Here is a 26783-nt window from a genome sequence, read left to right as displayed (position 1 = left end):
ATGTCAACATTTCAATTTCAGCCATAAAAAAGTGAATTCCAATCTCTATTCATATAATTTTTGAACGAGTTATCTAGCACTACTCTGTGAAAATCTTTCAAACGTTTGAAAAGGGGGTTCGTGCTACAGCAAATCGTAAAGAACAGGATTAACGATGATCAACAACATCAGCGCGCGAGAGGGACTATGTTTTCAAAATAACAGAAATGGTTTGTCTTAATTTTGCAATAATATGAAATATTTTGGACACATCTTTTTATTAAACCTCGATCTCGTCATCTTTTAAAAATTATTGCATTGGGTAACATATTTCCACTTTAACATAACTAATGGAAAATATCGTTCACAAATTTGTAAGACTCTTTCGTATTTTAGAGGAACTTGGATTTAATTTTGCAAGTGGTAATGCAACTTATAGTTCCATTTCTAAGGTCAAAATCATATTACAATTTTATTTAAGTATTTTTAATATTCCCAACAATCAAATTGAATTTGAATCATACCTATACTGGATTCCTGAACTACAGATGTAATAGTCCGAAATATCTGACGTTTTCCAGGCTTTATTTCACGATTTTGATATTTTACGTCCCAGGAAAACGTCAGAACCGGCGCCGTTACAAAAACTGGAAATTTCACCGTCTCCAACCGGAGCTGATTTTCGATACTTGCAAACTGAATTAAATGCCGAACTTACTATTTATCAGTACCACAATGCTTCTAGTACTCACCAATATCGATGAAAAGAAAATATCACTCCACATTTCGATTTGGTCTTGCAAGATTTTAAAATGCACGAAATGAAAAGAAAACTCGACCGTCTGGTAAAATGTTTTCACCAGATTGTATATTTCATAAACAAACCCATATAAATGATGTTGGTGACTACTAAAGGCATTGTACTATAAATAAGTTGTGAATTCAGCATTTAATTCGGTTCGCAAGTATCGAAAATCAACCCGAGAATGCCGCCTCCAGTTGGAGGCGGCGAATTTCCAGTTTTTGTAATGGCGCCGGTTCTGACGTTTTCCTGGCACGTAAAATATCAAAATCGTGAAAAAAGCCTGGAAAACGGCAGATAGTTCAAACTACAGATGTAACAGCAGGTTCTAGTGAACTGGTAAATGTTCTACCAAGCCTTTTTCTTTAATCCTCACAAAAATAATATGTTGTTGATGTGACCATTAGGGTGAGCGCAGATACCGATTCAGTTTTAATTAGCTCACCTGAGCTGAAAGCTCAAGTGAGCTTTTCTGATCACCCGTTGTCCGTCGTCCGTCTGTCTGTCCGTCCGTACGTCTGTAAACTTTTCACATTTTCAACTTCTTCTCAAGAACCACTGGGCCAATTTTAACCAAACTTGGTACAAAGCATCCTTTGGTGAAGGGGAGTTTAAATTGTTAAAATAGAGGGCCAAGCCCCCTTCCAAGGGGAGATAATCAAGAAAAGACAAAAATAGGGTGGGGTCATTAAAAAATCTTCTTCTCAAGAACCACTGGGCCAGAAAAGCTGAAACTTATGTGAAAGCATCCTTGGGTAGTGTAGATTCTAAATTGTTAAATTCATGACCCCGGGGAGTAGGGTGGGGCCACAATAGGGAATCCAAGTTTTACATTGAAAAATGTAGAAAAAATCTTTAAAAATCTTCTTCTCAAGAACCACTGGGCCAGAAAAGCTGAAACTTATGTGGAAGCATCCTGGGGTAGTGTAGATTCTAAATTGTAAAAATCATGACCCCCGGGGGTAGGGCGGGGCCACAATAGGGAATCCAAGTTTTACATTGAAATATGTAGAAAATATCTTTAAAAATTTTCTTCTCAAGAACCACTGGGCCAGAAAAGCTGAAACTTATGTTGAAGCATCCTGAGGTAGTGTAGATTCTAAATTGTTCAAATCATGACCCCCGGGGGTAGGGCAGGGCCACAATAGGGAATCCAAGTTTTACATTGAAATATGTAGAAAAATCTTTAAAAATCTTCTTCTCAAGAACCACTGGGCCAGAAAAGCTGAAACTTATGTTGAAGCATCCTGGGGTAGTGTAGATTCTAAATTGTTAAAATCATGACCCCCGGGGGTAGGGCGGGGCCACAATAGGGAATCCAAGTTTTACATTGAAATATGTAGAAAAAATCTTTAAAAATCTTGTTCTCAAGAACCACTGGGCCAGAAAAGCTGAAACTTATGTGAAAGCATCCTGGGGTAGTGTAGATTCTAAATTGTAAAAATCATGACCCCCGGGGGTAGGGCGGGGCCACAATAGGGAATCCAAGTTTTACATTGAAAAATGTAGAAAATATCTTTAAAAATCTTCTTCTCAAGAACCACTGGGCCAGAAAAGCTGAAACTTATGTGGAAGCATCCTTGGGTAGTGTAGATTCTAAATTGTTCAAATCATGACCCCTGGGGTAGGGCGGGGCCACAATAGGGAATCCAAGTTTTACATTGAAATATGTAGAAAAAATCTTTAAAAATCTTGTTCTCAAGAACCACTGGGCCAGAAAAGCTGAAACTTATGTGGAAGCATCCTGGGGTAGTGTAGATTCTAAATTGTAAAAACCATGACCCCCAGGGGTAGGGCGGGGCCACAATAGGGAATCCAAGTTTTACATTGAAATATGTAGAAAATATCTTGAAAAGTCTTCTTCTCAAGAACCACTGGGCCAGAAAAGCTGAAACTTATGTGGAAGCATCCTGGGGTAGTGTAGATTCTAAATTGTTCAAATCATGACCCCTGGGGTAGGGCGGGGCCACAATAGGTATTACAAGGGGGAAATCGGGTGAAAAACAACAAGGCCAAAGTTACTCAGGTGAGCGTTGTGGCCCATGGGCCTCTTGTTTAGATTCATCTCTAGGCTCTGACGTCACGACGCAAAGTGCAAATTTTAACAAATAACGTTTTAATCGACTAGAATCTCAGTGGTTGGGAAGGCCATAAAGGTCAATGGGACAATGGCGCAACTGTCAAAGTTTTTAATGGGCCATCTATATATTCTGATGGGACATTTTAAGAAAAAACAAAATGACAAACAAATGTAAAATATGAAAGGAAACATGTTTCTTTATTTAAGCAAATTTTATTTTTCACATATGCAGTGTAGCACATTTAAAGGAACCTGCAAACAATATAATTTTCTCATATTTTTGGATCAGTAACTTACATCAAAATTTCAAATAAACATTGGAAATGAGTGCAGTATTGTACCTTAAGTTTGTTGTCCTAAATGACTTCATGTAACGGGAAGCAGTTTTTGCCGGGTTTTAACAAATGAGATTTGTTGTATGACTGCATTTAAAATGAAAGTAAAACAAGCAAAAAAGTTGTACGCAATATATTTCCAAATAACATTCTAAAATTTGAATGCGCACCTTGGCGCCTCCAATGGTTAATTTAATGCGCCAATTTTCACTTCAATTCTCCCCTCCCAAATACTGTTATCTACTAATATCTAAAACATCCATGTAAATCAAGGTGAGTTTATCTTTTGGTGAGCTTTTGTTGTTACCACAAGAACATAGTTTGCAACAAGATGCAATTCGCAAAGAATTGTGGATCCAGAAGTTACTGCAAATAAAAAATTTTTTTTTATGATTTATTTGCAAATAAAAATTGATTTGGATCAATGTGCAAAGTCCAAAATTTCTCTTTGCCCAGGTGCTGCGCTCACTATTAACAACAGTGAGGCAGAAACTTCAGAGTATTGTACAACAACATATTGGAGAAGTGGTGTAATCAGATGTGGATACTTAGACCTCCAAGGGACTTTTAGAAAATTTGGAATCACAAAATTTACCAAAATCAATAGCATTGAAATGTATTCACTTTAAATATGTTTTGCATGCTCATCACAATAGCTTTGAGTGGCTGCTTAGCCTTCTTAAGGTGATCTTTGTTGGTATAGCCCAGAAGCAATAATTGTCATTGTCCATTTAATTGTCAAAAAGAGCAAATGTCAGATGTCATATTAAACAATTCACATCTAAAACTACTAAAACTAGTTTGTATTTCTTTTAAACAAGATTTGTATTTCATGCAATGAAAGTGAATGCAGAGTAGAGTTGCATAAAAGTATAAAATACTAGTTCCCTGTTTTACTTTTATGAAAAAAGTCAATTGTTTTCATCCAGTTTCCAGAATCCTTCCTCTCCCTTTTTCTTGAGGATGTCAAAATTTATAGTAGCCAATGACCATGATGTGTGTGCAGGTTGTCATGTGTCCATCTAACATTGGTACGATAAAAGAGTTTGTATGCTCCAGATTGCTCCCAGTTAAAATCATGCAATAGGTTAAAAAAAAGACACCTTGTAAGATCTTAAATCTGTATGGCTTCCAAAATGGCTACCAAAAAAAAGGATTTTGTAGAAAAACAGCAAGTTTTTTCAGGCCTTTTAAAATCTGTCAGTGACCAGTACTTTTACCTGGCTGAAATCATGATTGTGTCAGCCAAAATATTTGTTGGAGAAAAATTCAATAACATTTAAAATAAAATTGCCTCAACAAGGTACTTCCTTTTTGTTTAGAAGTAACACCTGATTCCAATCCTTCATGAAAGTCCTGTTACTTATAATAAAAGAGGTAGGCGGTAGATAGGGTAAAAAAGTGGTACACTTCTGTGTGAAACAGTAGAGTTAACTTATGATATTCCTCTGCTTTGAACTTCATAGGTTTTTTTTTTTTTTTTTTTTTTTTTTTTTTTTTTTTTTTTTTTTTTTGGTATTTACAGGAGAGATATTTGTCCCCATCTCATGCAACAGAGTCGGAGTTTTATCTTCCTCGCTCAGAAAAACGTTCCTTTTTGACCAGTACCCCTACCTACAGTTACTATGGCAACCGTGACCACTCCATTAGGTCAGTAATCCCGCAGTGTCACCTCCAGAGACCCTCAACAGAGATACACTCATACAGACTACAGAGCCAATCATGTAGGCCGATACTGATTCACGACCAATCAGAGCACAGCTTTGAACATCAACCAAATCTTAGAAACTCCTTTAGTTCTCATGGAGGATGGAGAAACTGGCAGCAATATGAACCATGTACAAAGACGTGTAGTGTGGATCTGTGTCAGGACAGCTTTCACTGTAACCAGCTTCCTCGGAACAATGCTCCTAGAAATGGCTTTCATAGCTCCCTCCCTCGCCAGCAGTCAGCCACTGGGATAATGCGCGTAATTCATGAGAATATGGAGGATAAAGTAATGTCCACATCTGATGAGAATGAAAGTTTTTCTGAGGCGTCAAATATCTATCCTTTGTGCAGTAATGAAAATGAGAATGGTAAGTGAAGAATAAGCTGTAGAAATGGATTTCATTTCAGTCTGGTTGTTAAGGGCATGGGCCCACTTTACAAAAATAAAAAAATCCTTCAACTAAGACCAAAATCTACTTCTGTAATTTATTTTATCATTTACGTTAATCGAATTGTGATTTTTTATCTGAAGAAGAAGAATACAGTTACATGTGGTAAAACACACTAAAAGCAAACATGCTTATAATGAAGTGATTGCTTATAGTGAGGTGAATTTCATTCTGAGTGACTTTAAAATACATGTTTATTCTGGCTTTAAAATACATGTATATTCTGAAATTGAAGGCTATAATGAATTACGGTTTAAAACAAAGCTAAAATTATCCGTCCCAGGCACTGTGTTATAAGAATGTTTAACTGTAATTTAATATTTTATTTAGTATGATCTCATAAGATTAATAGGTGAGATTTTAGAAGTTTGTTATATTTTAAGTCTTAGTCGTAAATTCTGTTGTAAAATGGAGCTCTGTCTTGTGTCTTTGATAGGTTCTCTGATTGATTAATATCTGGTCAGGAGAATCTTATCTATGGCTATCAGGTCAGGAAAACACGAGTTCTACAATTTTGCTGAAAAGATCTAGTACCCAGCTCTTTATAAATAGTAACCATGGTAACATTAATGAACTTTTCAGTACAGGATTAGAGTGTTGAAGGATATCAGTATCACATGCAGAGGGCAGAGTACACCAAAAAAGATGTTATTCCAAATCTAAATGGGCTGCATTATAAAAAATATTTTACAGTTTACTTGAATTGTATACATATACATGTATTATGATATTTGTATTTCAGGTAGTCTGAAAGGAAATTGTGGGAGTGAGGTAAGAAATTCATAAAATTTATATTAATCGTGTTAATATAGACATGATTTTTTTTAAAGTTCAATTCCATTTTCCCTGTGAAGTCACCCATCTGTATGAACAGTGCTGATGAGAGTATAATATTTTCTGTATATGTGTGATAACCTTTGTTTCTCTTGTTACTGATGTCTCAATCCTATTTTTCAGGTGACCTCTGCCCCAGAAGCCCAGACTCTTTACTCATGGATCATCAAAGTTTTACCAGATAATTCTGGCCCATGTGTGGAAGGAAAACTTAAGTATGTCACTGCATGTACCACTCTTGAAAATGTTTCTACACCTTAAGCGAGATAAATTATATTAGTCTAGTCCCAAGTATTTAGATTTACATTGGATATGTATTTCACATATAAAGTGTGTTGAAAGTTTTGGCATTTATAATACCATTACATGGACAGGGAGATCAAAAGGTCAAGTAATGAATTTATTTTGACATCAGAAACATTGAACACTGTAGTACAGAGCAAAGTCATATTTAAGCAAGAATCCAAATTCATGCTTACGTTGAATGGTAATGGTTGCTTCATCAATTAAGCTATACAAGCATGGTGGTATAATTTATTCCAAAAAGTGTTACTGTATTATCAATTAACTGTATAACATTGAACATTTTGAAATTGATAGATGTAAATATAGGCATTGAACTTAGATTTTGATGTACATCTTGTCATAACACGGATATAGCTGTGCTGACAATTTAAATTGAATAGCACACAGTAATCAGTTTAATTTACAATTTAATGCTTAGTTACACAGAACTGTTAAAACTGCATGTTCATATTTTATATATCACTGCATACTAAGACAAATCAGTGAGTATGTATATTTTAGCACTATCAAATTTCTATACTACATGTACAAGCTTTTTTCAGTGATATTTTTTTGTTTCATATGGTGACCTCTTAGTGATTAGCAAAAATTCTTTCCAACTGAACCATTTCTGTTTATCAAAATTATATCATTGTTACCAGTGAAATGGAATTTAGTGTCATCATCTAATATCTGGTAATTTACATGTATTTATAATAATTGCTAAATTTATTTTAATGTTACCTATTGGTTGTTTGTAGAGAGGATGACGACACGTACTGGCATTCTAGTCTTATCGCGGAGAGACTCGAGTCTCACCTGGTCGTAACCGTCAGTGGGAAGGTGTATCGCTTGATGGGAGACATGGAAGTCGAAGATGCTCACTCGGGAGGTCAGAAATAATTCAAAATCTTGTGTAGTTTTTACCCTTCCAGTGTAGTATTTACCCCCTTCCAGTGTAGTATAGATGACTATCTCTCAAAGTTCAAGGGACCTTAAAAAAAGTTCGAGAGATAGAGGGGTTCGAGAGATCAAAAGGGAAAAGAAATACCATAATGTTTAGGTCCGATCATTATAGTTTTATTATTATGTTTACTGGAAATATTCAAGTTAAAAAGAGAGACCAAGAGTAAGAAACAATGAAATATGTGTAACGGGACCCAGGAACTAGGTTCGAGAGATAGAGAACTTAGAGAAATTGGAAGTTCCAGAGAAGAAAAATATATAGTTGTAATAGAAAATGAATTTTGGTATTCATTTCATTCCCTTTTATATAGAAAATACCAATGTAATACAGGGTTAGTTGATTGTTTTGTATGAGTTAATTTATTAGAATAATGATTTGATTATGTTACATTGTAGGGTTTGATGATCAGACAATAAGTGAATTTCTGTGTGGTTTTCCTGTTCACTGGAGGGAGGTGATGGACACATTCTTCTCTGGGTAATTATCTAATTATCCTGTGTTGTCTGTGTAATACCAAATACAGATATTTCACAGTGATCTAGTGATCTTGTATATTCTTCTCTTGGTAATTATCTAATTATCCTGTGTACTTTATAATTCCCCAACACAGAGATCTCACACAGTGATCTAACTAGTGATCAAACATATGTATACAGATCTTAGAGTGTTAGGAAAATCTCACCTGAAATGTTTTCCTGCAGTGGGAGTTGAACTTGAAATATGTACATGTAAGGCCAAGCAAAAAAAAAAAACTGGTTCTCAGGCCATCTTTTTGAAAATCAAATGAGGCAGGCAGGTTTTTTATTTTATTTTTTATTTTCAAGATCATTTTTGTATTGCTACGGCAAATCATGTTGTTTCAATAAACATTCAAAGATAGTCATTCATCTTTTTGTACTCTGGCATTCTTTTCATTCCACAAGTTATGTTTCTGTTTAGAAAGAGCTTCTATCATTATAATTAGTAAACTGGGTAGGCATGTCTGGCACGATCAACTTTCTGCACATTGTCACTACTTCCACAGCAGTAAGTAAGTATAAATGGTTTATTATAGTGACATGTGTTATGTACAATTACAACAACTGTCAACAAATATACATATAATAGGAATTTAAACACCTGGCCCATGGGGCCTATATGTCACTTAACAATATAACATTCAGTAAGAATACAGTGATATTACGCATTGAGTTTTTATTATAAATAATGGACTGTCTATAAGTATATGCGGAGTATACATATGAATTTTCCGGTTTGTCTTGGAAAATTTATTAAAAGAAATTTGGTTTTGTCTAAATCTGACATGCTGATATCATTTGAAGTTGGATTAAATCCAATACATGTACTGGTAAAAAAGCAGTAACAAACATCAGGAAAATGAGCAATACTTGAAATAGGGAATCTAAAATGAATTCGAGCAAGACAAGTTCTTTCTCATGAAAAGCTTGCCCAACAAACAACTTATGTGTGGAGCCTTGGTAAAATCTGAAGCTTTGAGATTCTGTAGTGTAATTCACATCCATATGAGTATATTTAGCTCAAGCCTCAATGATTTTGTTCATATTCCGAATCTTGATAAATTTTAACACTCGCTTGTTATTTCTGATTTTAGTATCTTCTAAATAGGGTTCAGGAATACTGTTTTTCTGTAGGTCATCATATGAACATTTAAAGGACATTGCGTACGTTTTTGACTTCATTTTGAATTTTGCTCTGAACTGCATCTGTATTTTCAAACTAGATTAAATTTATCTTAACTTTCAGACAAACGAATAATTTCATTGATACTATCTGAAAGCATCACCCTGACAAACAAATCCATTTTTTATTTACCAAACAATGTCTCAACTGCATAACTTAGGACTGCATACTTTGACTAAGTTGGAGTGGAAAGTCCACCACCTAGACCCAATGTAACAGTCTCAAATTGAATCAAGTAAATTTCTTACAGATATGTTGGAACTTTTATTGCCAATTGTGCTTCATAACATCAAAACATTGGGGCCACAAGTTACAGTACCAGGACTGATAATCCAATATGGCAAACATGTTTGGTTTTTCTAACTCCACTAGTCTAGGTCTATTTTCAGCGGAATCTTATAACATCTCAGTTTGTATTCAAAAACGCTTTAATGATAGAGATCTGGGCCTTCTAAATTTAAAACCTGTCATGACAAACTAACAATTTCCGGAATAATTTGATCAATTTTACCGAAAAAAAATTTTAATGTGGCGGGGTAAACTTGAATGCGGCGGGGCTTGAGAACCAATCTTAATTTTTTATTTGGCCTAATTGATATCTTTGAATTTCATGAGATGTCTTATCAATAAAGATTTGATAGTCATTAAAAGGTTTTAGGCACTGAAACTTAAATTTGCATTTTTAATACACATTTATAAGAAATCTCATCTTTATCCTGTTTATATTTCAGAGGATCTTCCAAGTCTAACATGAAGCTGTCACATAATGGTATTGATCAATATTACATATAAGTTATCATTTCTATTACTTTATTCCATTTTCTTTACAGTAAATAAGACATCACTATTTCCATAGATTAGACAACTTTTTATTAAACAATTGAGTTTACTCAAAGGGACTAAATGGGCAAGATTTCGGAATACACAACATCCAGATTAGACAAGTTTTACTGTAGTAAAAACTGAATTATTGAGATTACCATAAAATAACAGTTTATCTTTTCTTTGTAAGTAATTTTGTTTGTCTCCCCACTTTTATTTTATTTTTTCACTACATAGATGTGGAAGTTGATGGTGATGTTGATGATAATGTAAGTTTATTGGATGAAACATTAAAACCCTCAGAGGAAACTCATAACTTGGAGGAGGAAAAATTAAAATCAAATGAAGTAGTAAAAACAACGAAGAAAAAGGAGAAATTAAAGAAGGAAATCCCTAAAAAGCCTGTCACAAAAGTCAGGACAGTAAAAGCGAAAGAAAAAGTCAGTCAAGTGAAGGAGCAGTCATCTATAAAGTAAGTAATGTAAGAACCAAGTCTTAGTTACACATGTAGCTAGTGTACTGGTAAGAACCAAGGCTAATTAAGTTACACATGTAGCTAGTGTACATGTAAGAACCAAGTCTAATTAAGTTACACATGTAGCTAGTGTACATGTAAGAACCAAGTCTAGTTAAGTTACACATGTAGCTAGTGTAGTAATGTAAGAACCAAGTCTAGTTAAGTTACACATGTAGCTAGTGTAGTAATGTAAGAACCAAGTCTAGTTAAGTTACACATGTAGCTAGTGTACATGTAAGAACTATAAGTCTAAATAAGTTACACATGTAGCTAGTGTACATGTAAGAACACGTGGCTAATGTACTAGGAATGGCACAGTGGACATTTGTCTATTGGTAAATGCTATTCCAACATTATTTATACCAAACTATGATACAACTTTTGAAAACTATGATCTGTTTAAATGTTACACCTTAAGAACTTAGAATAATGAATAATTAAAGAACAAATATATAATCAAAGTACTCATAGTACTGTAAGCCAGGCTCATTAAACAAAATGATAGCTAAAAAATAATGATAAGGGATTCAGTGACATGAATGACATCATATGAAAATTAAAAAAAAAAAAAAACTTATACCATGTTGTGAATGAATCAGTCGGAGGTTACCTGACACTGCCGAATGTGAACAAACGGATTAGCCTGGTTTCTTGCACCTGTTTGTCTGTGTAGAGAACCAAGCTGCCACAACACAACCATCAAAAAACCTTAAGCATATAAATTATTAATAAGCTGTTTTACATAAGAGTGAAATTTTCAAACTCATCACTTTTGATGTTTATTTTGTAGAAGAATCTTCATATTATTTTGGCTGTTATATTTAGCCTTTGTATCATTTCAAAAAGTTATTGAGAGTATAAAGCAGTATATTTTAAATGTAAATTTAATTCAGCAGCTGTTCTGTCAGCTTCCTGTTTGAACAGGCTGACAATACCCGGCTATTGCTCTACGAGCAGTGACCCGGCTAAACGAGATATTGGTGCAAGCAATGAGACAACCAATCTAATTAAGTTGTAGTACTGATAAGTCTATAGGCTCTGAATTCATTGTACAGGTTAATTTTAGTTTGTTTGGATTTCAGTGTGGACAAGGAATTCACTGTACAGGTTAAATTTAGTTTGTTTGAATTTCAGGAAAGTGGAACATGCTAAGAAGAAACAGAAGAAAGATGTAAAGACTTCAGTTCCCAGTGGAAATGTCATAGAGGGTATGTATATATACAAAGACTTCAGTTCCCAGTGGAAATGTCATTGAGAGTATGTATATATACAAAGACTTCAGTTCCCAGTGGAAATGTCATAGAGGGTATGTATATATACAAAGACTTCAGTACCCAGTGGAAATGTCATAGAGGGTATGTATATATACAAAGACTTCAGTTCCCAGTGGAAATGTCATAGAGGGTATGTATATATACAAAGACTTCAGTTCCCAGTGGAAATGTCATAGAGGGTATGTATATATACAAAGACTTCAGTTCCCAGTGGAAATGTCATAGAGGGTATGTATATATACAAAGACTTCAGTTCCCAGTGGAAATGTCATAGAGGGCATGTATATATACAAAGACTTCAGTTCCTAGTGGAAATGTCATAGAGGGTATGTATATATACAGACTTCAGTTCCCAGTGGAAATATCACAGAAGGTATGTATACACAAAGGCTTCAGTTCCCAGTGGAAATGTCATAGAGGTTTTTTTTTATACAAAGACTTCAGTTCCTTGTGGAAATGTCATAGAAGGTATGTATACACAAAGACTTCAGTTCAAAGACTTCAGTTCCTTGTGGAAATGTCATAGAGGGTATGTATACACAAAGACTTCAGTTCCCAGTGGAAATGTCATAGAGGGTATGTATCAATTCCCAGTGGAAATGTCATAGAAGGTATGTATACACAAAGACCAGTTCCCAGTGGAAATGTCATAGAAGGTATGTATACACAAAGACTTCACTTCCCAGTGGAAATGTCATAGAAGGTATGTATACACAAAGACTTCACTTCCCAGTGGAAATGTCATAGAGGGTATGTATTGTATATAAAACTGATAAAACATGTGTATGTGCATTTACTTCATAGAAGGTGCAGTAAAATTGTCTAATCCAGATTTTTATTCTGAAGTCTTGCCTTTTATGTTAGATCTTTTCAGTAACTTCAGATGTTTAATGTAATCAGGCCAACTTCTAGGGAACCAGCTGTATCTAGATTAGACAAGTTTTACTGTACATATACTCAGAGTACATGTATTATTCAACAGACCTAGTTATCACTGTATGTCATAGAAGTATGTATTTTATATAAACTGAGTCATGTCTGTGTGTCACAGCAATTAACATTGTGTAAAATCTGTAAATCTCATTACACAGTAAACTGGTGTTATTATGAATATGTGTATATTTTCATCTGCCTAAATCACCTTTAACTTCAAAGAAGCATCTGAAATTTTTAAGGTGATGACCAATATTGAATTACATGTGATTTCCCAGTATTAAGAATTAGGAACCATGTTGAAGAACAATGAATTTATGATCTGTTGATCTCTGATTTGTGTGACCTTGACCTTGTTTTGACCTCTGTGTTACAGTGTGTACACCTGAGAGTAAGGTGATTAAGCTGGACTCTGTACAGACCACCAGAAGTGGACGAGCTGTCAAACCAGTGCTGGCCTGGTATGCCGGGCAGTCAGTCAGTATTGACCCTGAGACCAATTCCTACGTCCTCCGACACAGGACTCAGTTTGCTGAGACAGTTATGAAGGACATGACAGACTTCTGCAAGGTCAGAAACTTTAAAATACAGACACTGTTTACTTCTGGGTTATATCATCTACTTGTCCAAAAGTCATCTATAGTTGTATATTTTTGACCAGACAGTTTCCAAGTTTACTAAATTTGTTAAAAAGATCTTGAAAATAAGAAAAAGAAACCTTGATATAATCAAACTAAAAGAGTATAAGAATTCTTCATGCATGTACATGAACATGTGAATAAATAGATTCCATTGAAGGGGATCATTTTTCCCTAATGCTCAGTCCTTGATGGCAGTTGTGAACCTTGAATTTTGAATATAGCCTAACCTAAATCATAAGGAGCATGATGAGCGATTGTTTCTCTCTAATAATATTCAGGATATTTAAAGAAATGTACTGTAATGTAAAGTCAGATATATTTTAATTAAAATTGAAGTACAAATTTATTTCCAAGATTGAAAAGAGGTGTCATAATTAAGTGAATGCTTCAAATGAAAATTCAAAATTGGAAAGTCACAGAAGTACATGAAGTTTTTGGTAAATTAACAGCTTGTGCTACAAGTAACTATTGTACACTGGTTTCATACCTTTCAGAATTAAGCCTGTTAAATGCTCAGATGTCATTGAGAAATAGTAGATAGACTGAAGTAATGCTACTGTATGTATAATTAATGTTAACCTTCATGATCTATTTCACAGTTAGGCCAACATTTTTTATTAAATGATTTACAGGAATTTTTTTTTAAAAATTGGGTCGGGGGGATAAATAAAAATAAAATTTCATATTTTTCGCAGTCGAAAAAAATAAAATTGGAAAAGGTGTTTGATTTTTTTATTTTCAATTATTCCATAAAAATTGCCATATATACGGGGTGGAGCTTAAAATATGATAACTGCAACACAAAAATTGAAGTAGACTTTTAAACCCTTGTTAGAAATGGGGAAAATCTCAGGAATTTCTTATCAAAATATTCATCATGACCACATTAAGATGACCAAAGAAAAAAAGTCTATAAAGAGAACCTCACTATGCTCAAAGTACTGAAAAAAAAAATCATGAACCAACATATCAAAAATGGAAAATATAGTTTTATAAAGAGAATCTCAATATAATATAAAACCCAAAATCATGATTTAAACCTGTATTATACAACACAACATATGTTTATGAATATTAAAAACTTCTGAAAGCTTGAAAGTATTAACAAATTAATTACCTTTTCCTTTGCAGTGTTTGTTTATATCTATTTTAAAACTATTTAGTACAACACGAATTCCAAGTCTGTACAGTGCTGCAAATGATCTTTTTAAAATGTTAGGCTTACAAGTTTGAAAACGTTTCTTGCATCAGGGACCTATATACTAGTATATAGGTCCCTGCTTGCATATACATGCAAGTTAGATACATCACATTTTATTCTTCACAAAATTGGAACGTCTGTTTTCGATTTCCCATTCTTTTCTCACGTTCATCAAAGGTATCAAAATTGTAACAGTGAACTATTGTATACAGTACCCACTGCGAAAGTGACAGTTCTGTCAACATATCCTCTACTGAGTAAAATTATGCTGATCGTTTCTTTAATTTTAACTCCAACTTACATGTAACTTCGTCAACGGACATACATATTTTCCTGTTAGCTATGGTTGACTTGGAAAAACTATCGTGTATAAGGACAAAGTATTCTCAACTTTTGGAAAACTTGACATTTCTGCATCCATGTTGGCACATTTTATACACTTCCGAAACAGTTGATAGCAAACGTAAATTGATTGGATGATAACAATGGCTTTCAATAAAGCAGCCAATCAGAATTACCGACTTATTTGCACATTATTTTATTTTCTTAGTGCGCTTGCATTGATGATCGGCGGGAAATTTAAAAATAAAAGCAACAACAGGGACTTTTATTTTTATTTGGTTTTAGCTAAAATTGAAGTCGGTGCTCCTGTAAATCATTTCATTAAAAAATGTTGGCCTTACAGCTCTAGTAGTGAAAATAAACTTGTTCTTGATAGTCTACTAATAAAATTGTAATTGAATAACCTTGCACTTTTTATTATGACACAAAGAAGAATGGTAACGTAGTTGAACTAAATTATTCATTTTAATACTATTTTGCCCTAGCTTCAAGACCATAATCTGAGAACAGACTTACTAGTAAGTCAAAATTTTAATTGTGAGTAACTTGATATTAATTTCATATACATGTATGTATTTAAGAAATTGTAGGTTTGTCTTATTTTCAAATACAAACACCCAATAAAAATTTTGTTTGATCATCAGAATTATTTCGAAAGTTGTAACGATCTGAAGTTTTGACTTTAAAAGTCAGTTTTCGGTTTATGGTCTTGGGGCCTGATGTCCATAGAAAGGACCAAGAATATTTTTTATTGAAGATTTTGGGGCATACAGTTTTTTATCTGTCCATCTGTCTGTCTGCAAAAACTTGAATCTTGGCCATAACTTTTGAGTGGTTGGTGCTAGGGCTTTCATATTTCACACGTTTATTTCTTGTGACAAGACCTCTCTTCGGGTTCTAACATTTTTGACTTCTTGACCATGACCTTGGAGTTTGACCTACATTTGAAAAACTTTATATGATAATGAGCTGCCATATGCAGGCATCAGTGTTTCACAAACATATCTTGTTTCTTTTTCATTGTGAAAAGATATTCAAATAATAATTAATTGCCCAAATATCTTTTGTTTTCAGTCAAGGTCAACCTTTTTGCGAAAAACAGTTTCATTAAATTCCAGTAGTATTTCTAAAACCTCAAGGGAGCATCACAAAAACAAAACTTCTGATAGAAATGGTAGTGAAAAAAAGGTTGGCAGTAAATTCAATAAAATCAACAACAGGTCAGGTACTTCGGATAGTGAATCCAGTGTTAATAATTCTAGACAAAGAAAAAAAGCAAGTGGTTCTTCTGTAGGAGAGAGAAAAATTGATAAATCTACATCTGATAATGAGCAAAGGAGTGGTAGTGACCAGTCATCGAAGAGCAGAAGATCTTCAAGTGGAAAGACACGACAATCGAAGAATGGAGCAGATAAATATGGATCTGATGATGAGAATAGAATAGGTAGTGACCAGTCATTAAAGAGCAGACGATCATCAAGTGGAAAGACAGGACAATCGAAGAATGGAGCAGATAAATATGGATTTGATGATGAGAATGGGACAGGTAGTGACCAGTCGTCAAAGAGCAGACGTTCATCAAGTGGAAAGCCTAGACAAACGAAGGATAGAGCCAAAAATACTTCAAAGTCAAAATCTCCAAAACAAACTGTGAGTTTAAAAGATGGAAAACCGAAAAAAGGATCCAAAGCAGGAGAAAAATGGAGGGAGGAGGAGTCACAAAACAAGGAACAGGGTGAAAAACTGAGGAATGTTCAAAATAAACAGGGAGGGTATGAATCAAAGCAGAGGGCCACAAAAACAGAAGGAAAAGAAAATCAACTGAAGGAGAATAAGGAACAAACAGTGTGGAGGAAAGAGGAGGTCACCAGACTTAATCTGTAAGTGATTCAGCATTTCCTCCCTCAGTGTCAATGGAAGAAAAATTATTTTTTGTAGAAATTGTAAAATTGAAATGCATTTAAATATTGCATCAATACTCTAGATAATTTTTTTTTTGTAGGATAATAAAGAATTTGCATCAGTGTGACCCCGAATTCTGGAGTAAAGTTGTGAACCATGTACAGACGAAGACTGTGGAGGAATGTCAGGAGTATTTCTATAAAGAGATGCCCAGTAAAAAGAATGGCAAAGGGGGCAGACCCCCCAAACCCAAAGGTGAGTAAAGAAGGTCCAATCAGAGGAGTCAAACACAGAAGCCAAATACATTGAACATCTTTTGTAACGTATCTCAGGGGACTGTGATAAATCCTACGTTATAACCTATGTACGTTATAAACGGAGACCGGAAGTACTCGGTACACCTTTACCGTAAACACATTTCAAAACGCTTGTGTGTTTTTGATATTTTAAAGTATGTATAGTATATAAATAAATGTTTTATAGGTATATTTGGTTTCATTTCTTCTATTAAGAAAGATTAATATTCAATAACATTTTATTTTCGTAAAGTATAAATTATTTCAAAAGTAAGTGCTGCACAATCTTGATGATCATCAGATCATTTAAAAAAGTCCGTGATGTTTGTCTGTAAGGTCTGACGGCATTTATTTACAAAAATCTCCACAGTTGCCAGAGCTGTCTTTAACACCTTCAAACGAATTTACGTAAGTTGTAATTTCGGACAAATGCCCTTCAATTGATCGTCTTGGTAGATGGTATACATGTGTCAGGCACCCTGTTGTCACGGTCTATGGATTTTCTTCAAACAATTAATTATGAATACATCTACCTGATGAACGTTATCCAAATAATTTATTATAAATACATCTACCTGAAACAACGAAGAAACCTCGTTAGAAAAACACTCATTACGGCGCAGCCATGAAGTCAACAAACCGTGACTAATCCATAGTCACTGAGCTGATAGAAAAGGTGTGAAACCAGGTGCAGAATACGTTATTTAAGGAATAACTCTCTAATTTTTTTATTCATGATGTGATCAATCGAGTGGCTTGCGTGACAATTTGCATAAACGCCGAAGGCGTTTATGCATAAAATTATCACGCAAGCCAATCAATTGATCATCGTCATGAATCCAAAAAATCTGACAGTTATTCCTTATATTTACATGCTCCTGATTCTGCAAATCCCCGTGCTAATAACCCCACTTCTGTCTCTATTTGTCGTGCCCGCACCTGAATTTTTTTAACCGCGCCTATCGATGAACCAGTAGTTTTACGTAGAAATAAAATATTTTTACAATTTGTAATTTTATCTCGGACAAAGACATTGGAAATGTTAATATAAGAGGAGTAATTATGTAACAGGACCAAATTTCTAATACTTTATAAGTGATACTACGTAATATATACAAATACGTTGTAAGCGGTGTTTTTTCCAATGAAACATAGAGACACTTTGCCGGGACTACGGAATGACTTCTTTATATCCGGAGATACTTTATAACTGAGTACGTTATAAAAGAAGTTTGCTGTATGACCAAAAATCAAGCTACTTGTGTCTTTTTATCTTTATGCAATTCCACAATGTGTATACATAGATGTATGCAGAGGTTATCAGAAAAGCTTTCACTAGCAGGTGTTTAAACTACAGAACTTTAAAGTATTGAATCATGTGAATGTGTCAAATGTAGTTCAGAATGGAAGTGTTAAAATAAAGCATTGCATGTAGAATAAAGCTGTGCTTTATTCAGCGTGTAAGATCCACCACACATGTAAGATAAATATGTAATTTAATTCAGAGACAGCAGAACAACAGATCAGTCTTACAGCAAAGAGGGGAACTCTGAAGAGGAAACAGCAGTTACGGGAATTAGTGGATCATTCCAATAAAGTGTATCAGGAGGATCTGTTTGATGGCACACCATATCGGCACCACTCCAAGGTAAATAGCACACCATATTGGCACCACTCAACTGTAAACAACACACCATATTGGTACCACTCAACTGTAAACAACATACCATATTGGTACCACTCAAAGATATGATAAGATACCAAGTCTGTGCCATACTCTAAAGTGAGTATCACACAGTCAGCTCCTTTGTGAGTACTATTTTTACCTACCCTTTGTGTAAAATTTTACAATATTTTGATCATATAGACTGCATATTATAACAGACATACAAGTACTTTGTATATATATGTAAGTGGAAAGAGTCTGGTAAAACATTTCCCAAAAAGATTTTAAAGTGAACAATTCTCTTATAATTACTTCCCTAATTTTATAGAATGTCAAAGCACCCCTTAAACAAAAGCTTATCAAATTCTTGTTCACATGTGAAAATCTTCAAGTAGAATGCAATCAGACAAATAAATAAATCCTTTTCATTTCAATGATATGAAAACATGATCATGATGATAATTGTTTTCAAAGGAGCATTTCCCCTGTGTGCATCAAGCATCTTGTAAAGACAGCTCAGTATTTTTTTAAGTACATGTTCAAGGTCCTCTGTTCTGTATCTTTTGTTCTATAAATGGACCTTGTCTTTCCTTATCAATTAAAAAATAAAAATACCTAAGAATTTCTTGATTAAGCTTAGTGGAATGAAATAATAATATTTTATTAAGTGCTTATTGCATGAAATATTCTCTCTACCTTTGGAATTTGTTTCATTCAAATTAACAGATATTAATCATTTGTAAATTAATTAACCACTGTCTCATCTTTCTAGATGCCACGCCTCTCTGATGACAGAGAAGATGACGTCTTCGCTGAACTCAGTAAGAGAAACCCCCACATGATGAACAAAGTCTTCACCCCAATGACCAGAATAAATGTAGACCCCATCTCCACAAAGAAAACCCCCTCCTCAGGCCTGACTGGTGTAGATTCACAGATAAACAGGTCAGAAGTCCCTCATTCTTAGACATTCAGACGTATTGTAAATGTTCAGATTAGATAAAGCAACCATTTTGTGGACTTGAATGTAAAAGTTGGGATAAATGATGTACAGTCAAACCTCATCAGTGTTGTCCCTAAGAATTGAAATAGCATGGGACATTAAAAAGTAGAAGGGGGTTTTGGGTTCCTCCCCTAACGGGGTTGAGTGGGAATACCAGAATAATGGGGAGATTTCATCATCATAGGCAGGGAAATTCCCTGACCCTGAGTCTTAGGGACAACCCTGCCTCATCATCGAGGAATTCGATAAAGTCAAAAAAGTTTCAAGATGCTCAAGGATTTGAGATTTCGATGTTAAAATATAGTAGTAGAGAGTTCCAACTCACTTGACATATCACCTGGTATTCGAGAAACAGATAATAAAAGATGTCAAAGTTCAAGTGTAATTAATGTGCAAATCACAATTTTTTGTGACACATTTTTTTATCTGATATACAAAAGGTTTGTTGCTGGTTTTCAGCAAGAAATGTATTTCACTGGTAAAGAACTGGTAATATTGGCCATTTACCTATAGATAACAGTAATGTACATAGAGATATTTCTCAAGTACTTGTAGATATAGCCTGTACCTGTATTTTATGAGTTCTGAATATTTTCAGAAAAGATGCTGATCAATACATACACAAGATGAATATCCAGCGTCGTAAACTGGTAAACAAAACAAAGCCCAAAACAGCCAAGAATTCGGTAAGTTGTGTAACTTATCATCAATTAAACATTCCGTTTTTAGCTCACCTGAGCGGAAGGCTCAAGTGAGCTTTTCTGATCACATTTTGTCTAGTCTGTCTGTCCGTCCGTCTGTCTGTAAACTTTTCACATTTTCGACTTCTTCTCAAGAACTACTGGGCCAATTTCAACCAAACTTGCCACAAAGTATCCTTGGGTGAAGGGGATTCAAATTTGTTCAAATGAAGGGTCACGCTCTCTTTCAAGGGGAGATAATAAAGAATTAGTGAAAAATTTATAGCATCTTTTGAAAATCTTCTTCTCAAGAACCACAAAGCCAGGGAAGATGAAACTCATGTGGAAGCATCCTCAGGTAGTGTAGATTCAAGTTTGTTCAAATCATGACCCCCGGGGGTAGGGCGGGGCCACAATGGAGGATCAAAGTTTTACATAGAAATATATAGGAAAAATCTTTTAAAATCTTCTTCTCAAGCACAGCAAAGCCCTAATTGGTCATATTTATATGGAAACATCCTCAGGTAGTGTAGATTCAAGTTTGTCCAAATCATGGAGGATCAAAGTTTTACATAGAAATACATGGGAAAAACCTTTAAAAATCTTTTCAAGAACAGCAAAGCCGTGATGAGTCATATTTATATGGAAGCATCCTCAGATAGTGTAGATTCAAGTTTGTCCAAATCATGACCCCCGGGGGTAGGGCGGGGCTACTGTGGAGGATCAAAGTTTTACATAGAAATACATGGGAAAAACCTTTAAAAATCTTCTTTTCAAGAACAGCAAAGCCGTGATGAGTCATATTTATATGGAAGCATCCTCAGGTAGTGTAGATTCAAGTTTGTTCAAATCATGACCCCCGGGGGTAGGGCGGGGCCACAATGCAGGATCAAAGTTTTACATAGAAATATATAGGAAAAATCTTTAAAAATCTTCTTCTCAATAACAGCAAAGGCCTAATTGGTCATATTTATATGGAAGCATCCTCAGGTAGTGTAGATTCAAATTTATTCAAATCATGACCCCATGGGGGTAGGGTGGGGCCACAATGGAGGATCAAAGTTTTACATATTAAAATATAAGGGAAAATCTTTAAAAATCTTCTTCTCAGGAACAGCAAAGCCCTGATTGATCATATTTATGTGGAAGTATCCTCAGGTAGTGTAGATTCAAGTTTGTTCAAATGTTGACCCCCTGGGGTAGGGTGGGGCCACAATGGGGGATCAAAGTCTGAAATAGAAATATATAGGAAGATTTCTTCTGATGAAGAACTGCAAAGCCATGATTAGTCATTTTGATATCGAAGCATCCTCAGGTAGTGTAAATTCACTTTTGTTCAAATGATGACCCCGGGGGTAGGATGGGGCCTAATAGGGGGATTGAAAGTTTTACATAAGAACACATAGAAAAAATATTTCTTCTCAAGAACAGAAAAGCTGTGTTTAGTCATATTGATACGGAAGCATCCTCAGGTAGTTTAAAATTCAAGCCCCCCCCCCCCCCCCCCCCCCCCCCGTAATCTTTTCAATACTGAACTGATTTGTGCTTTTGTCTAGCCAATGTGCTCAGGTGAGCGATGTGGCCCATGGGCCTCTTGTTTGCTCAGCCTTTCTCACCAAAGCCAAAGGTTCAAGTGAGCTTTTCTGATTAAAATATGTGAGGCATTGTCATTCTTCCTTTTCGGAACCATCTAGCCAATTTCAATCAAACTTGCCACAAATATTTTAAGGTACAGGCAATTCAAATTTGATTAAATGAAGTGCCATGCCCCCCTTCCTAGGGGAGATAATCATGAGAAAGGCAAATGTAGAGTGGGGTCATTTTGAAAATCTCAAGAATCAGTGGAGTAGAAAAGATGAAATTAATGTGAAGGCTTCCTAACATGTGTAGAATCCAGTTCAAGGAATTAAACTTTGACATGGAATTTCTTCTCAAGAACACCAGTCATGGTAGCCTAGTGGTAGGGCGCTCCCTTCAAGATCGGAAGGCCCGGGTTCAATTCTCGTTCACCGCACCGCGTCAAACCTAAGATGTCAACATAGGTAGTGACTGTTCCTTCACCAAGCACCCGGCACTAGAAGTGAAAGTTATGGGTCTTTCGGATGAGACCTTAAGAAACCGAGGTCTTGTGTCACGGTAGGCATTGGCACGATAAAGAACCCTCACTGCTCAATGGCCCCGAGTGCCGAATATAGATCTAAATTTGAAGCCCTTCACTGGCATGTGGTGACATCTCTATATGAGTGAAAAATTCAAGAATGGGACCTTACACAACATACAATCTTTTAAGAACAACAGGGTCATTCTGTGCATATTAATATGTTTAGTTGGTGAAGCATCAAGTTTGTTCTAGTCATGGCAACCAGGAGCAGAGTGGGACTACAATAGGGGATCAGAGTATCATGTGAGGATATATGCATGTAGGAAATGAATTTTTTTTTTTTTTAAATCTTTTGATGGGATAATCAAGTTTATTGAAATTATGGACCCTGGATGTGGCTAAGACTTGGGATCAAAGTTTATGAAAAGCATGTTTATAGGAAAGAAAAGTTTTAAAATATTTTTTTCTAGAAGAGCAGGTCGTATCAGTCATATTGGTATTGAAAGTTCCCTATGTTGTGTGGATCAAGTCCAACTACATTGTGACCCCTTTAGCCTAGAGTGGGGCTGCAATATTGAGTAAAAAATTTTCATTGAATAAAGATTGGAAAAAATATTAAGAATCTAAGGCCAAGGTGACTCAAGTGAGAGTTGTAACCCTTGGGCCTCTTATTTAACTAATCTGAACAAATGCCATCATTGGGCTTTTCTGACTGAAGTTTCACTGTCATTTGTCATGTTGTTCATTGTTTTTTTCATATTTTCAAATTCTTTTGAAACCAGTGACCATAGTTATGTCATGATCCTTGTACACAGGATAAAGGATAGAGTATAGTTGCTCAGATGAGCACTGTGGCCCATTGGCCTCTTATTTCTTTGACGGTGCATTAATCAGAACTTTTTTGTATAAACTACTAGCTAATTGAAAGTCTTGAATACTCATAAAAAATTTCTGTGAATAAAAATGTGAATGTCTTTTTTTTTTCTTTCATTACAATGTTACAGGCCAAGGATAAAATTCCTGTTCCAAATAAAAAATTATTCAGCAAAAGTGACGACCTGCAAAGTTTGTTCATGGAGAATTGTGGGTCTGACAGTAACCATGACAACTCAGAGGATGAGTCTGATTATTATTTCTCTGAGGAAGAAGAAAACTGAGAAGGATTGGACGTGTCCTGACAAACAAAAGCAACGAAGGTCGATGGCATTTGTCAGTTGTCTTGACGACACAGGAATATGAGCTGACAAAGATCAAATTCGTCAACTGTTATGACATTATTGGAATGTTTCATTTTATGTACACAGGCAAAATTTATGAAGTTTTGACTCATTTTTTTAAACATTTAGTTTTTGAAAGTGAAAAAAGACAACAAATTGAATAGTAGTTTGTATGTTAAATTAAATTGCATGAAATAATATAAAACATTTTAATCTACTTTATCTTGACAACAAAGAAAACTGTTGATATACCATGATTCACTAAGTGGGAAATGTTATTGGAATTAAGAGTGTAGATGTATTACTTCCTTTTGTGAGAAATGTATTGGGTTTTTAATTCTGTAGGTTTTAAGTATCGGATATCGAGTGAAAACAAGTGTCTTGTCAGATGTTCTGATGACCTAGATACAGGAAATGTTTACCATGAGAAGTTGTGAGTTGTGTTTTGCTCACAATCCATCGGTTATTTTTATGTAGACAAAGTACTCCTTCACAGGATTTTATTATGGCAGAGATTTTTACATTTTATTAGGACACTTTGGTAAGAGATGTTTTAAGGCAGAGGAGTTGTTCATCTTCCATTTTATGAATTTTTCACACAAATTGTACATACCTATATATCTGTAGATACTGGTATTTAGTGTAGAGATATGTCAGTATGCAGTCGTAATATGTATGGTAGTATTATCATTAGCAACTTATGGTCATACACTGAAATTTTTTGTGTATGAAAACCTTCAGTCTCTAAGAAAATCCTCCATCCCCCATACGTGTAGTTTTCACTGACATATATGTGTATTTATGAATACGAAATCTTGTTGATTTATTTCTATTTATTATATACATGTATATTTGATTATGTTCATTTAAAGGAATTCACAATTTAAAGGTCACTAAGGATTTTCAGATATGTAGTGAAATTCTTTTGCCCGTTTTATTTATTTCCTCTTAAGTAAACATACCTTTTCACAAGAAAAATGGAGAGCATTATTAAACATTTATTAAATAATCTGTAGATGAACTGCTTTGAATATTTTTCAAATAAAATAATCAAAATTTACCTGTGTTACTAATTAAAAAATGCAGTTTCTGGTTTAGGGGGAACCCTTTCTTTAGTTACTGAGTATATGTTAGCGTGAGAGCTGTACATTTAATAGTAATTAGCATTAATATTTTTTTCAAAAACAACATCTTGAAGGTGTGAGAAATAATGCAAATTACATGAAGTCCATGGATCATTATGTTGACTCCATATTAAACCATGTACATGTAATTCATAGTTACAACATGTACAAGGTTGAATAATCTAGCAATAATACACAGAAGGTACTGGCATGTGAGTTAAAGTTGTGTAACCATGTTTTGTTTGACTCTAGGATGAAGACATTCGAATAAATATCTGCCTTTAGACCTTGGTCAATGAAATATTCCATGTGTGAAGTGTACAGAAGATTCAAATTAGTGTTATGGAAGACTTTTCATTTATATGCACTGGATAAGTATAGTCAAAAGCTTTTCAACTAGTCCTCACATCTGCCCATTATACAGAACATCACAATGTAGCATACAAAATGCATGTCCTTGATCATGTTGATGAGACATCTAGCAGATGGTCAATATTGGGCATATGATGACTGAAATAGCAGTGCATCAGAAATCTGGTCACTCAGTCTGGAAAATAAAGGTCATGTCCAGTATCTGAAGCACTGAGAGTATTATGCAGATGCAATATTTAAGTACCGGTACATGAATAAAAGACTTGATAAATACAGAATTTACATTTCAGTTAACTGAAGTTAAGTACATCCCTCCACCCCTCAAAAGTGTGGATTGATTTGTAAGCAAAATCAATTGGCAGTGGCGTATATTTCTTTCTGCTAATGTGTAGGCTAGTGTGAAGTCACAGATTTAACCTGAAGTGCAAAGTGTGGGTAGGCAAGGAGCCCCCTCTCGATAGGTACTGGGGGGGGGGGGGAGTCAAAGGGAGCATTTTTGCGAATTCGAAGACATCTACAATTGTAATTTGAGCAGTGAAAATAATATTTTGAACATATTTTCAGTTTATATCATGAATTGAAGACCACTTAAAAATTGAGATCTCTTTACTTATCTTTTACTCTGCTTAGAAAATATGGAAACTTCCTTACTGAATAATCCAAATATGAACAAATGTTTAATTTCCTACTAAACCAAAAATATTTCCAGTTATCAATTTCATTTCCTGTTAAAGTGTTCTAATTATGGACTCCTGTTGCTGTCGATGGTTTTGAATTTGATACGTACTTAATATAACACTTGAATTTCAGCTTTTTAAAAATTCCAGCGATAGGAATAGTTTTAGCCAAGCACATATTTAAAAACAAGATGTGTTTGTGAAACACTGATGCCCCCCTATGGCAGCTTATGGCAAAGGTTAAAGTTTCTTAAATGCAAGTCAAACTCCAGGTCAAGAAATCAAAAATGTAGGTACCCAAAGAAAGGTCTTGTCTCGAGGAATATACCTGTGAAATATGGAAGCCCTAGTACAACCCGTTGGAAAGTTATGGCGAAGGTTAAAGTTTTTTTAAAGTAAGTAAAACGGCAAGGTCACGATCAAATGGTGCTCAAGGGAAGTTCTTGTCACATGTGATACATATGATCGTGAAATGTGAAAGCCCTAGAACCAAACCTTCAAATGTTATGGCCAATGTTAAAAATTTTAAAAGTAGGTCAAACTCCAAGGTCAAGGTCAGTGCCGAAATTGTTGGTATCCAGAGGTAGGTCTTGTCACATGGAATAAACGTGTGAAGTATGAAAGCCCTAACACCAACTGTTCAAAAGATATGGCCAAGGTTAAAGTTTTTCAAAAGTAGGTCAAACTTCAAGGTCAAAGGGTCAAAGTTGTTGGTATTTAAAGGAAGGTCTTCTCACAAGGAATGCATATGTGAAGTATGAAAACCCTAGCACTAACTGTTCAATAGTTATGACCAAGGTTAAAATTTTTCAAAATTGAAGTAGGTCAAACTCCAAGGTCAAGGTCAAAGGGTCAAAGATGTTAGTATCCAAA

The 26783-nt window shown here is 34.8% G+C and overlaps 2 protein-coding genes across 2 annotated transcripts in view; one reads left to right on the top strand and one right to left on the bottom strand.

The window, feature by feature from the left end:
• Positions 1 to 138: 138 nt before the first annotated feature.
• On the top strand, positions 139 to 24797 carry LOC133176694 (mis18-binding protein 1-like). Its single transcript, XM_061311769.1, has 16 exons — positions 139 to 209; positions 4722 to 5274; positions 6098 to 6126; positions 6313 to 6404; positions 7236 to 7366; positions 7837 to 7918; positions 9874 to 9911; positions 10202 to 10436; positions 11616 to 11689; positions 13065 to 13258; positions 15947 to 16752; positions 16875 to 17029; positions 18576 to 18718; positions 19509 to 19681; positions 20338 to 20425; positions 23525 to 24797. The coding sequence occupies exons 1-16, from the start codon at positions 207 to 209 to the stop codon at positions 23675 to 23677; spliced, it is 2949 nt and encodes a 982-aa protein (XP_061167753.1). The 5' UTR covers positions 139 to 206; the 3' UTR covers positions 23678 to 24797.
• The window catches only part of LOC133176652 (E3 ubiquitin-protein ligase HECTD1-like), a 127048-nt gene continuing 122796 nt past the window's right edge, over positions 22532 to 26783 (bottom strand). Inside the window, exon 41 of the mRNA XM_061311757.1 lies at positions 22532 to 22544. The gene's annotated coding sequence lies outside the window, so the exon portion shown is untranslated. The remainder of the gene's footprint in view (positions 22545 to 26783) is intronic.

The sequence above is a fragment of the Saccostrea echinata genome, unplaced genomic scaffold (assembly GCF_033153115.1).
Source record: "Saccostrea echinata isolate AGI-Se365-2 ecotype Australia unplaced genomic scaffold, CSIRO_AGI_Sech_v1 ptg000002l, whole genome shotgun sequence".
Lineage (NCBI taxonomy): Eukaryota > Metazoa > Mollusca > Bivalvia > Ostreida > Ostreidae > Saccostrea > Saccostrea echinata.
Note: the sequence above shows the minus strand (reverse complement) of the source record. Positions and strands in the feature narration are given on the sequence as shown.

Coding starts and splice junctions, on each gene's coding strand:
- LOC133176694 (XM_061311769.1), top strand. Junction 9,912..10,201: donor CATGAAGCTGTCACATAATG/GTATTGATCAAT, acceptor TTCACTACATAG/ATGTGGAAGTTGATGGTGAT. Junction 10,437..11,615: donor AAGGAGCAGTCATCTATAAA/GTAAGTAATGTA, acceptor TTTGAATTTCAG/GAAAGTGGAACATGCTAAGA.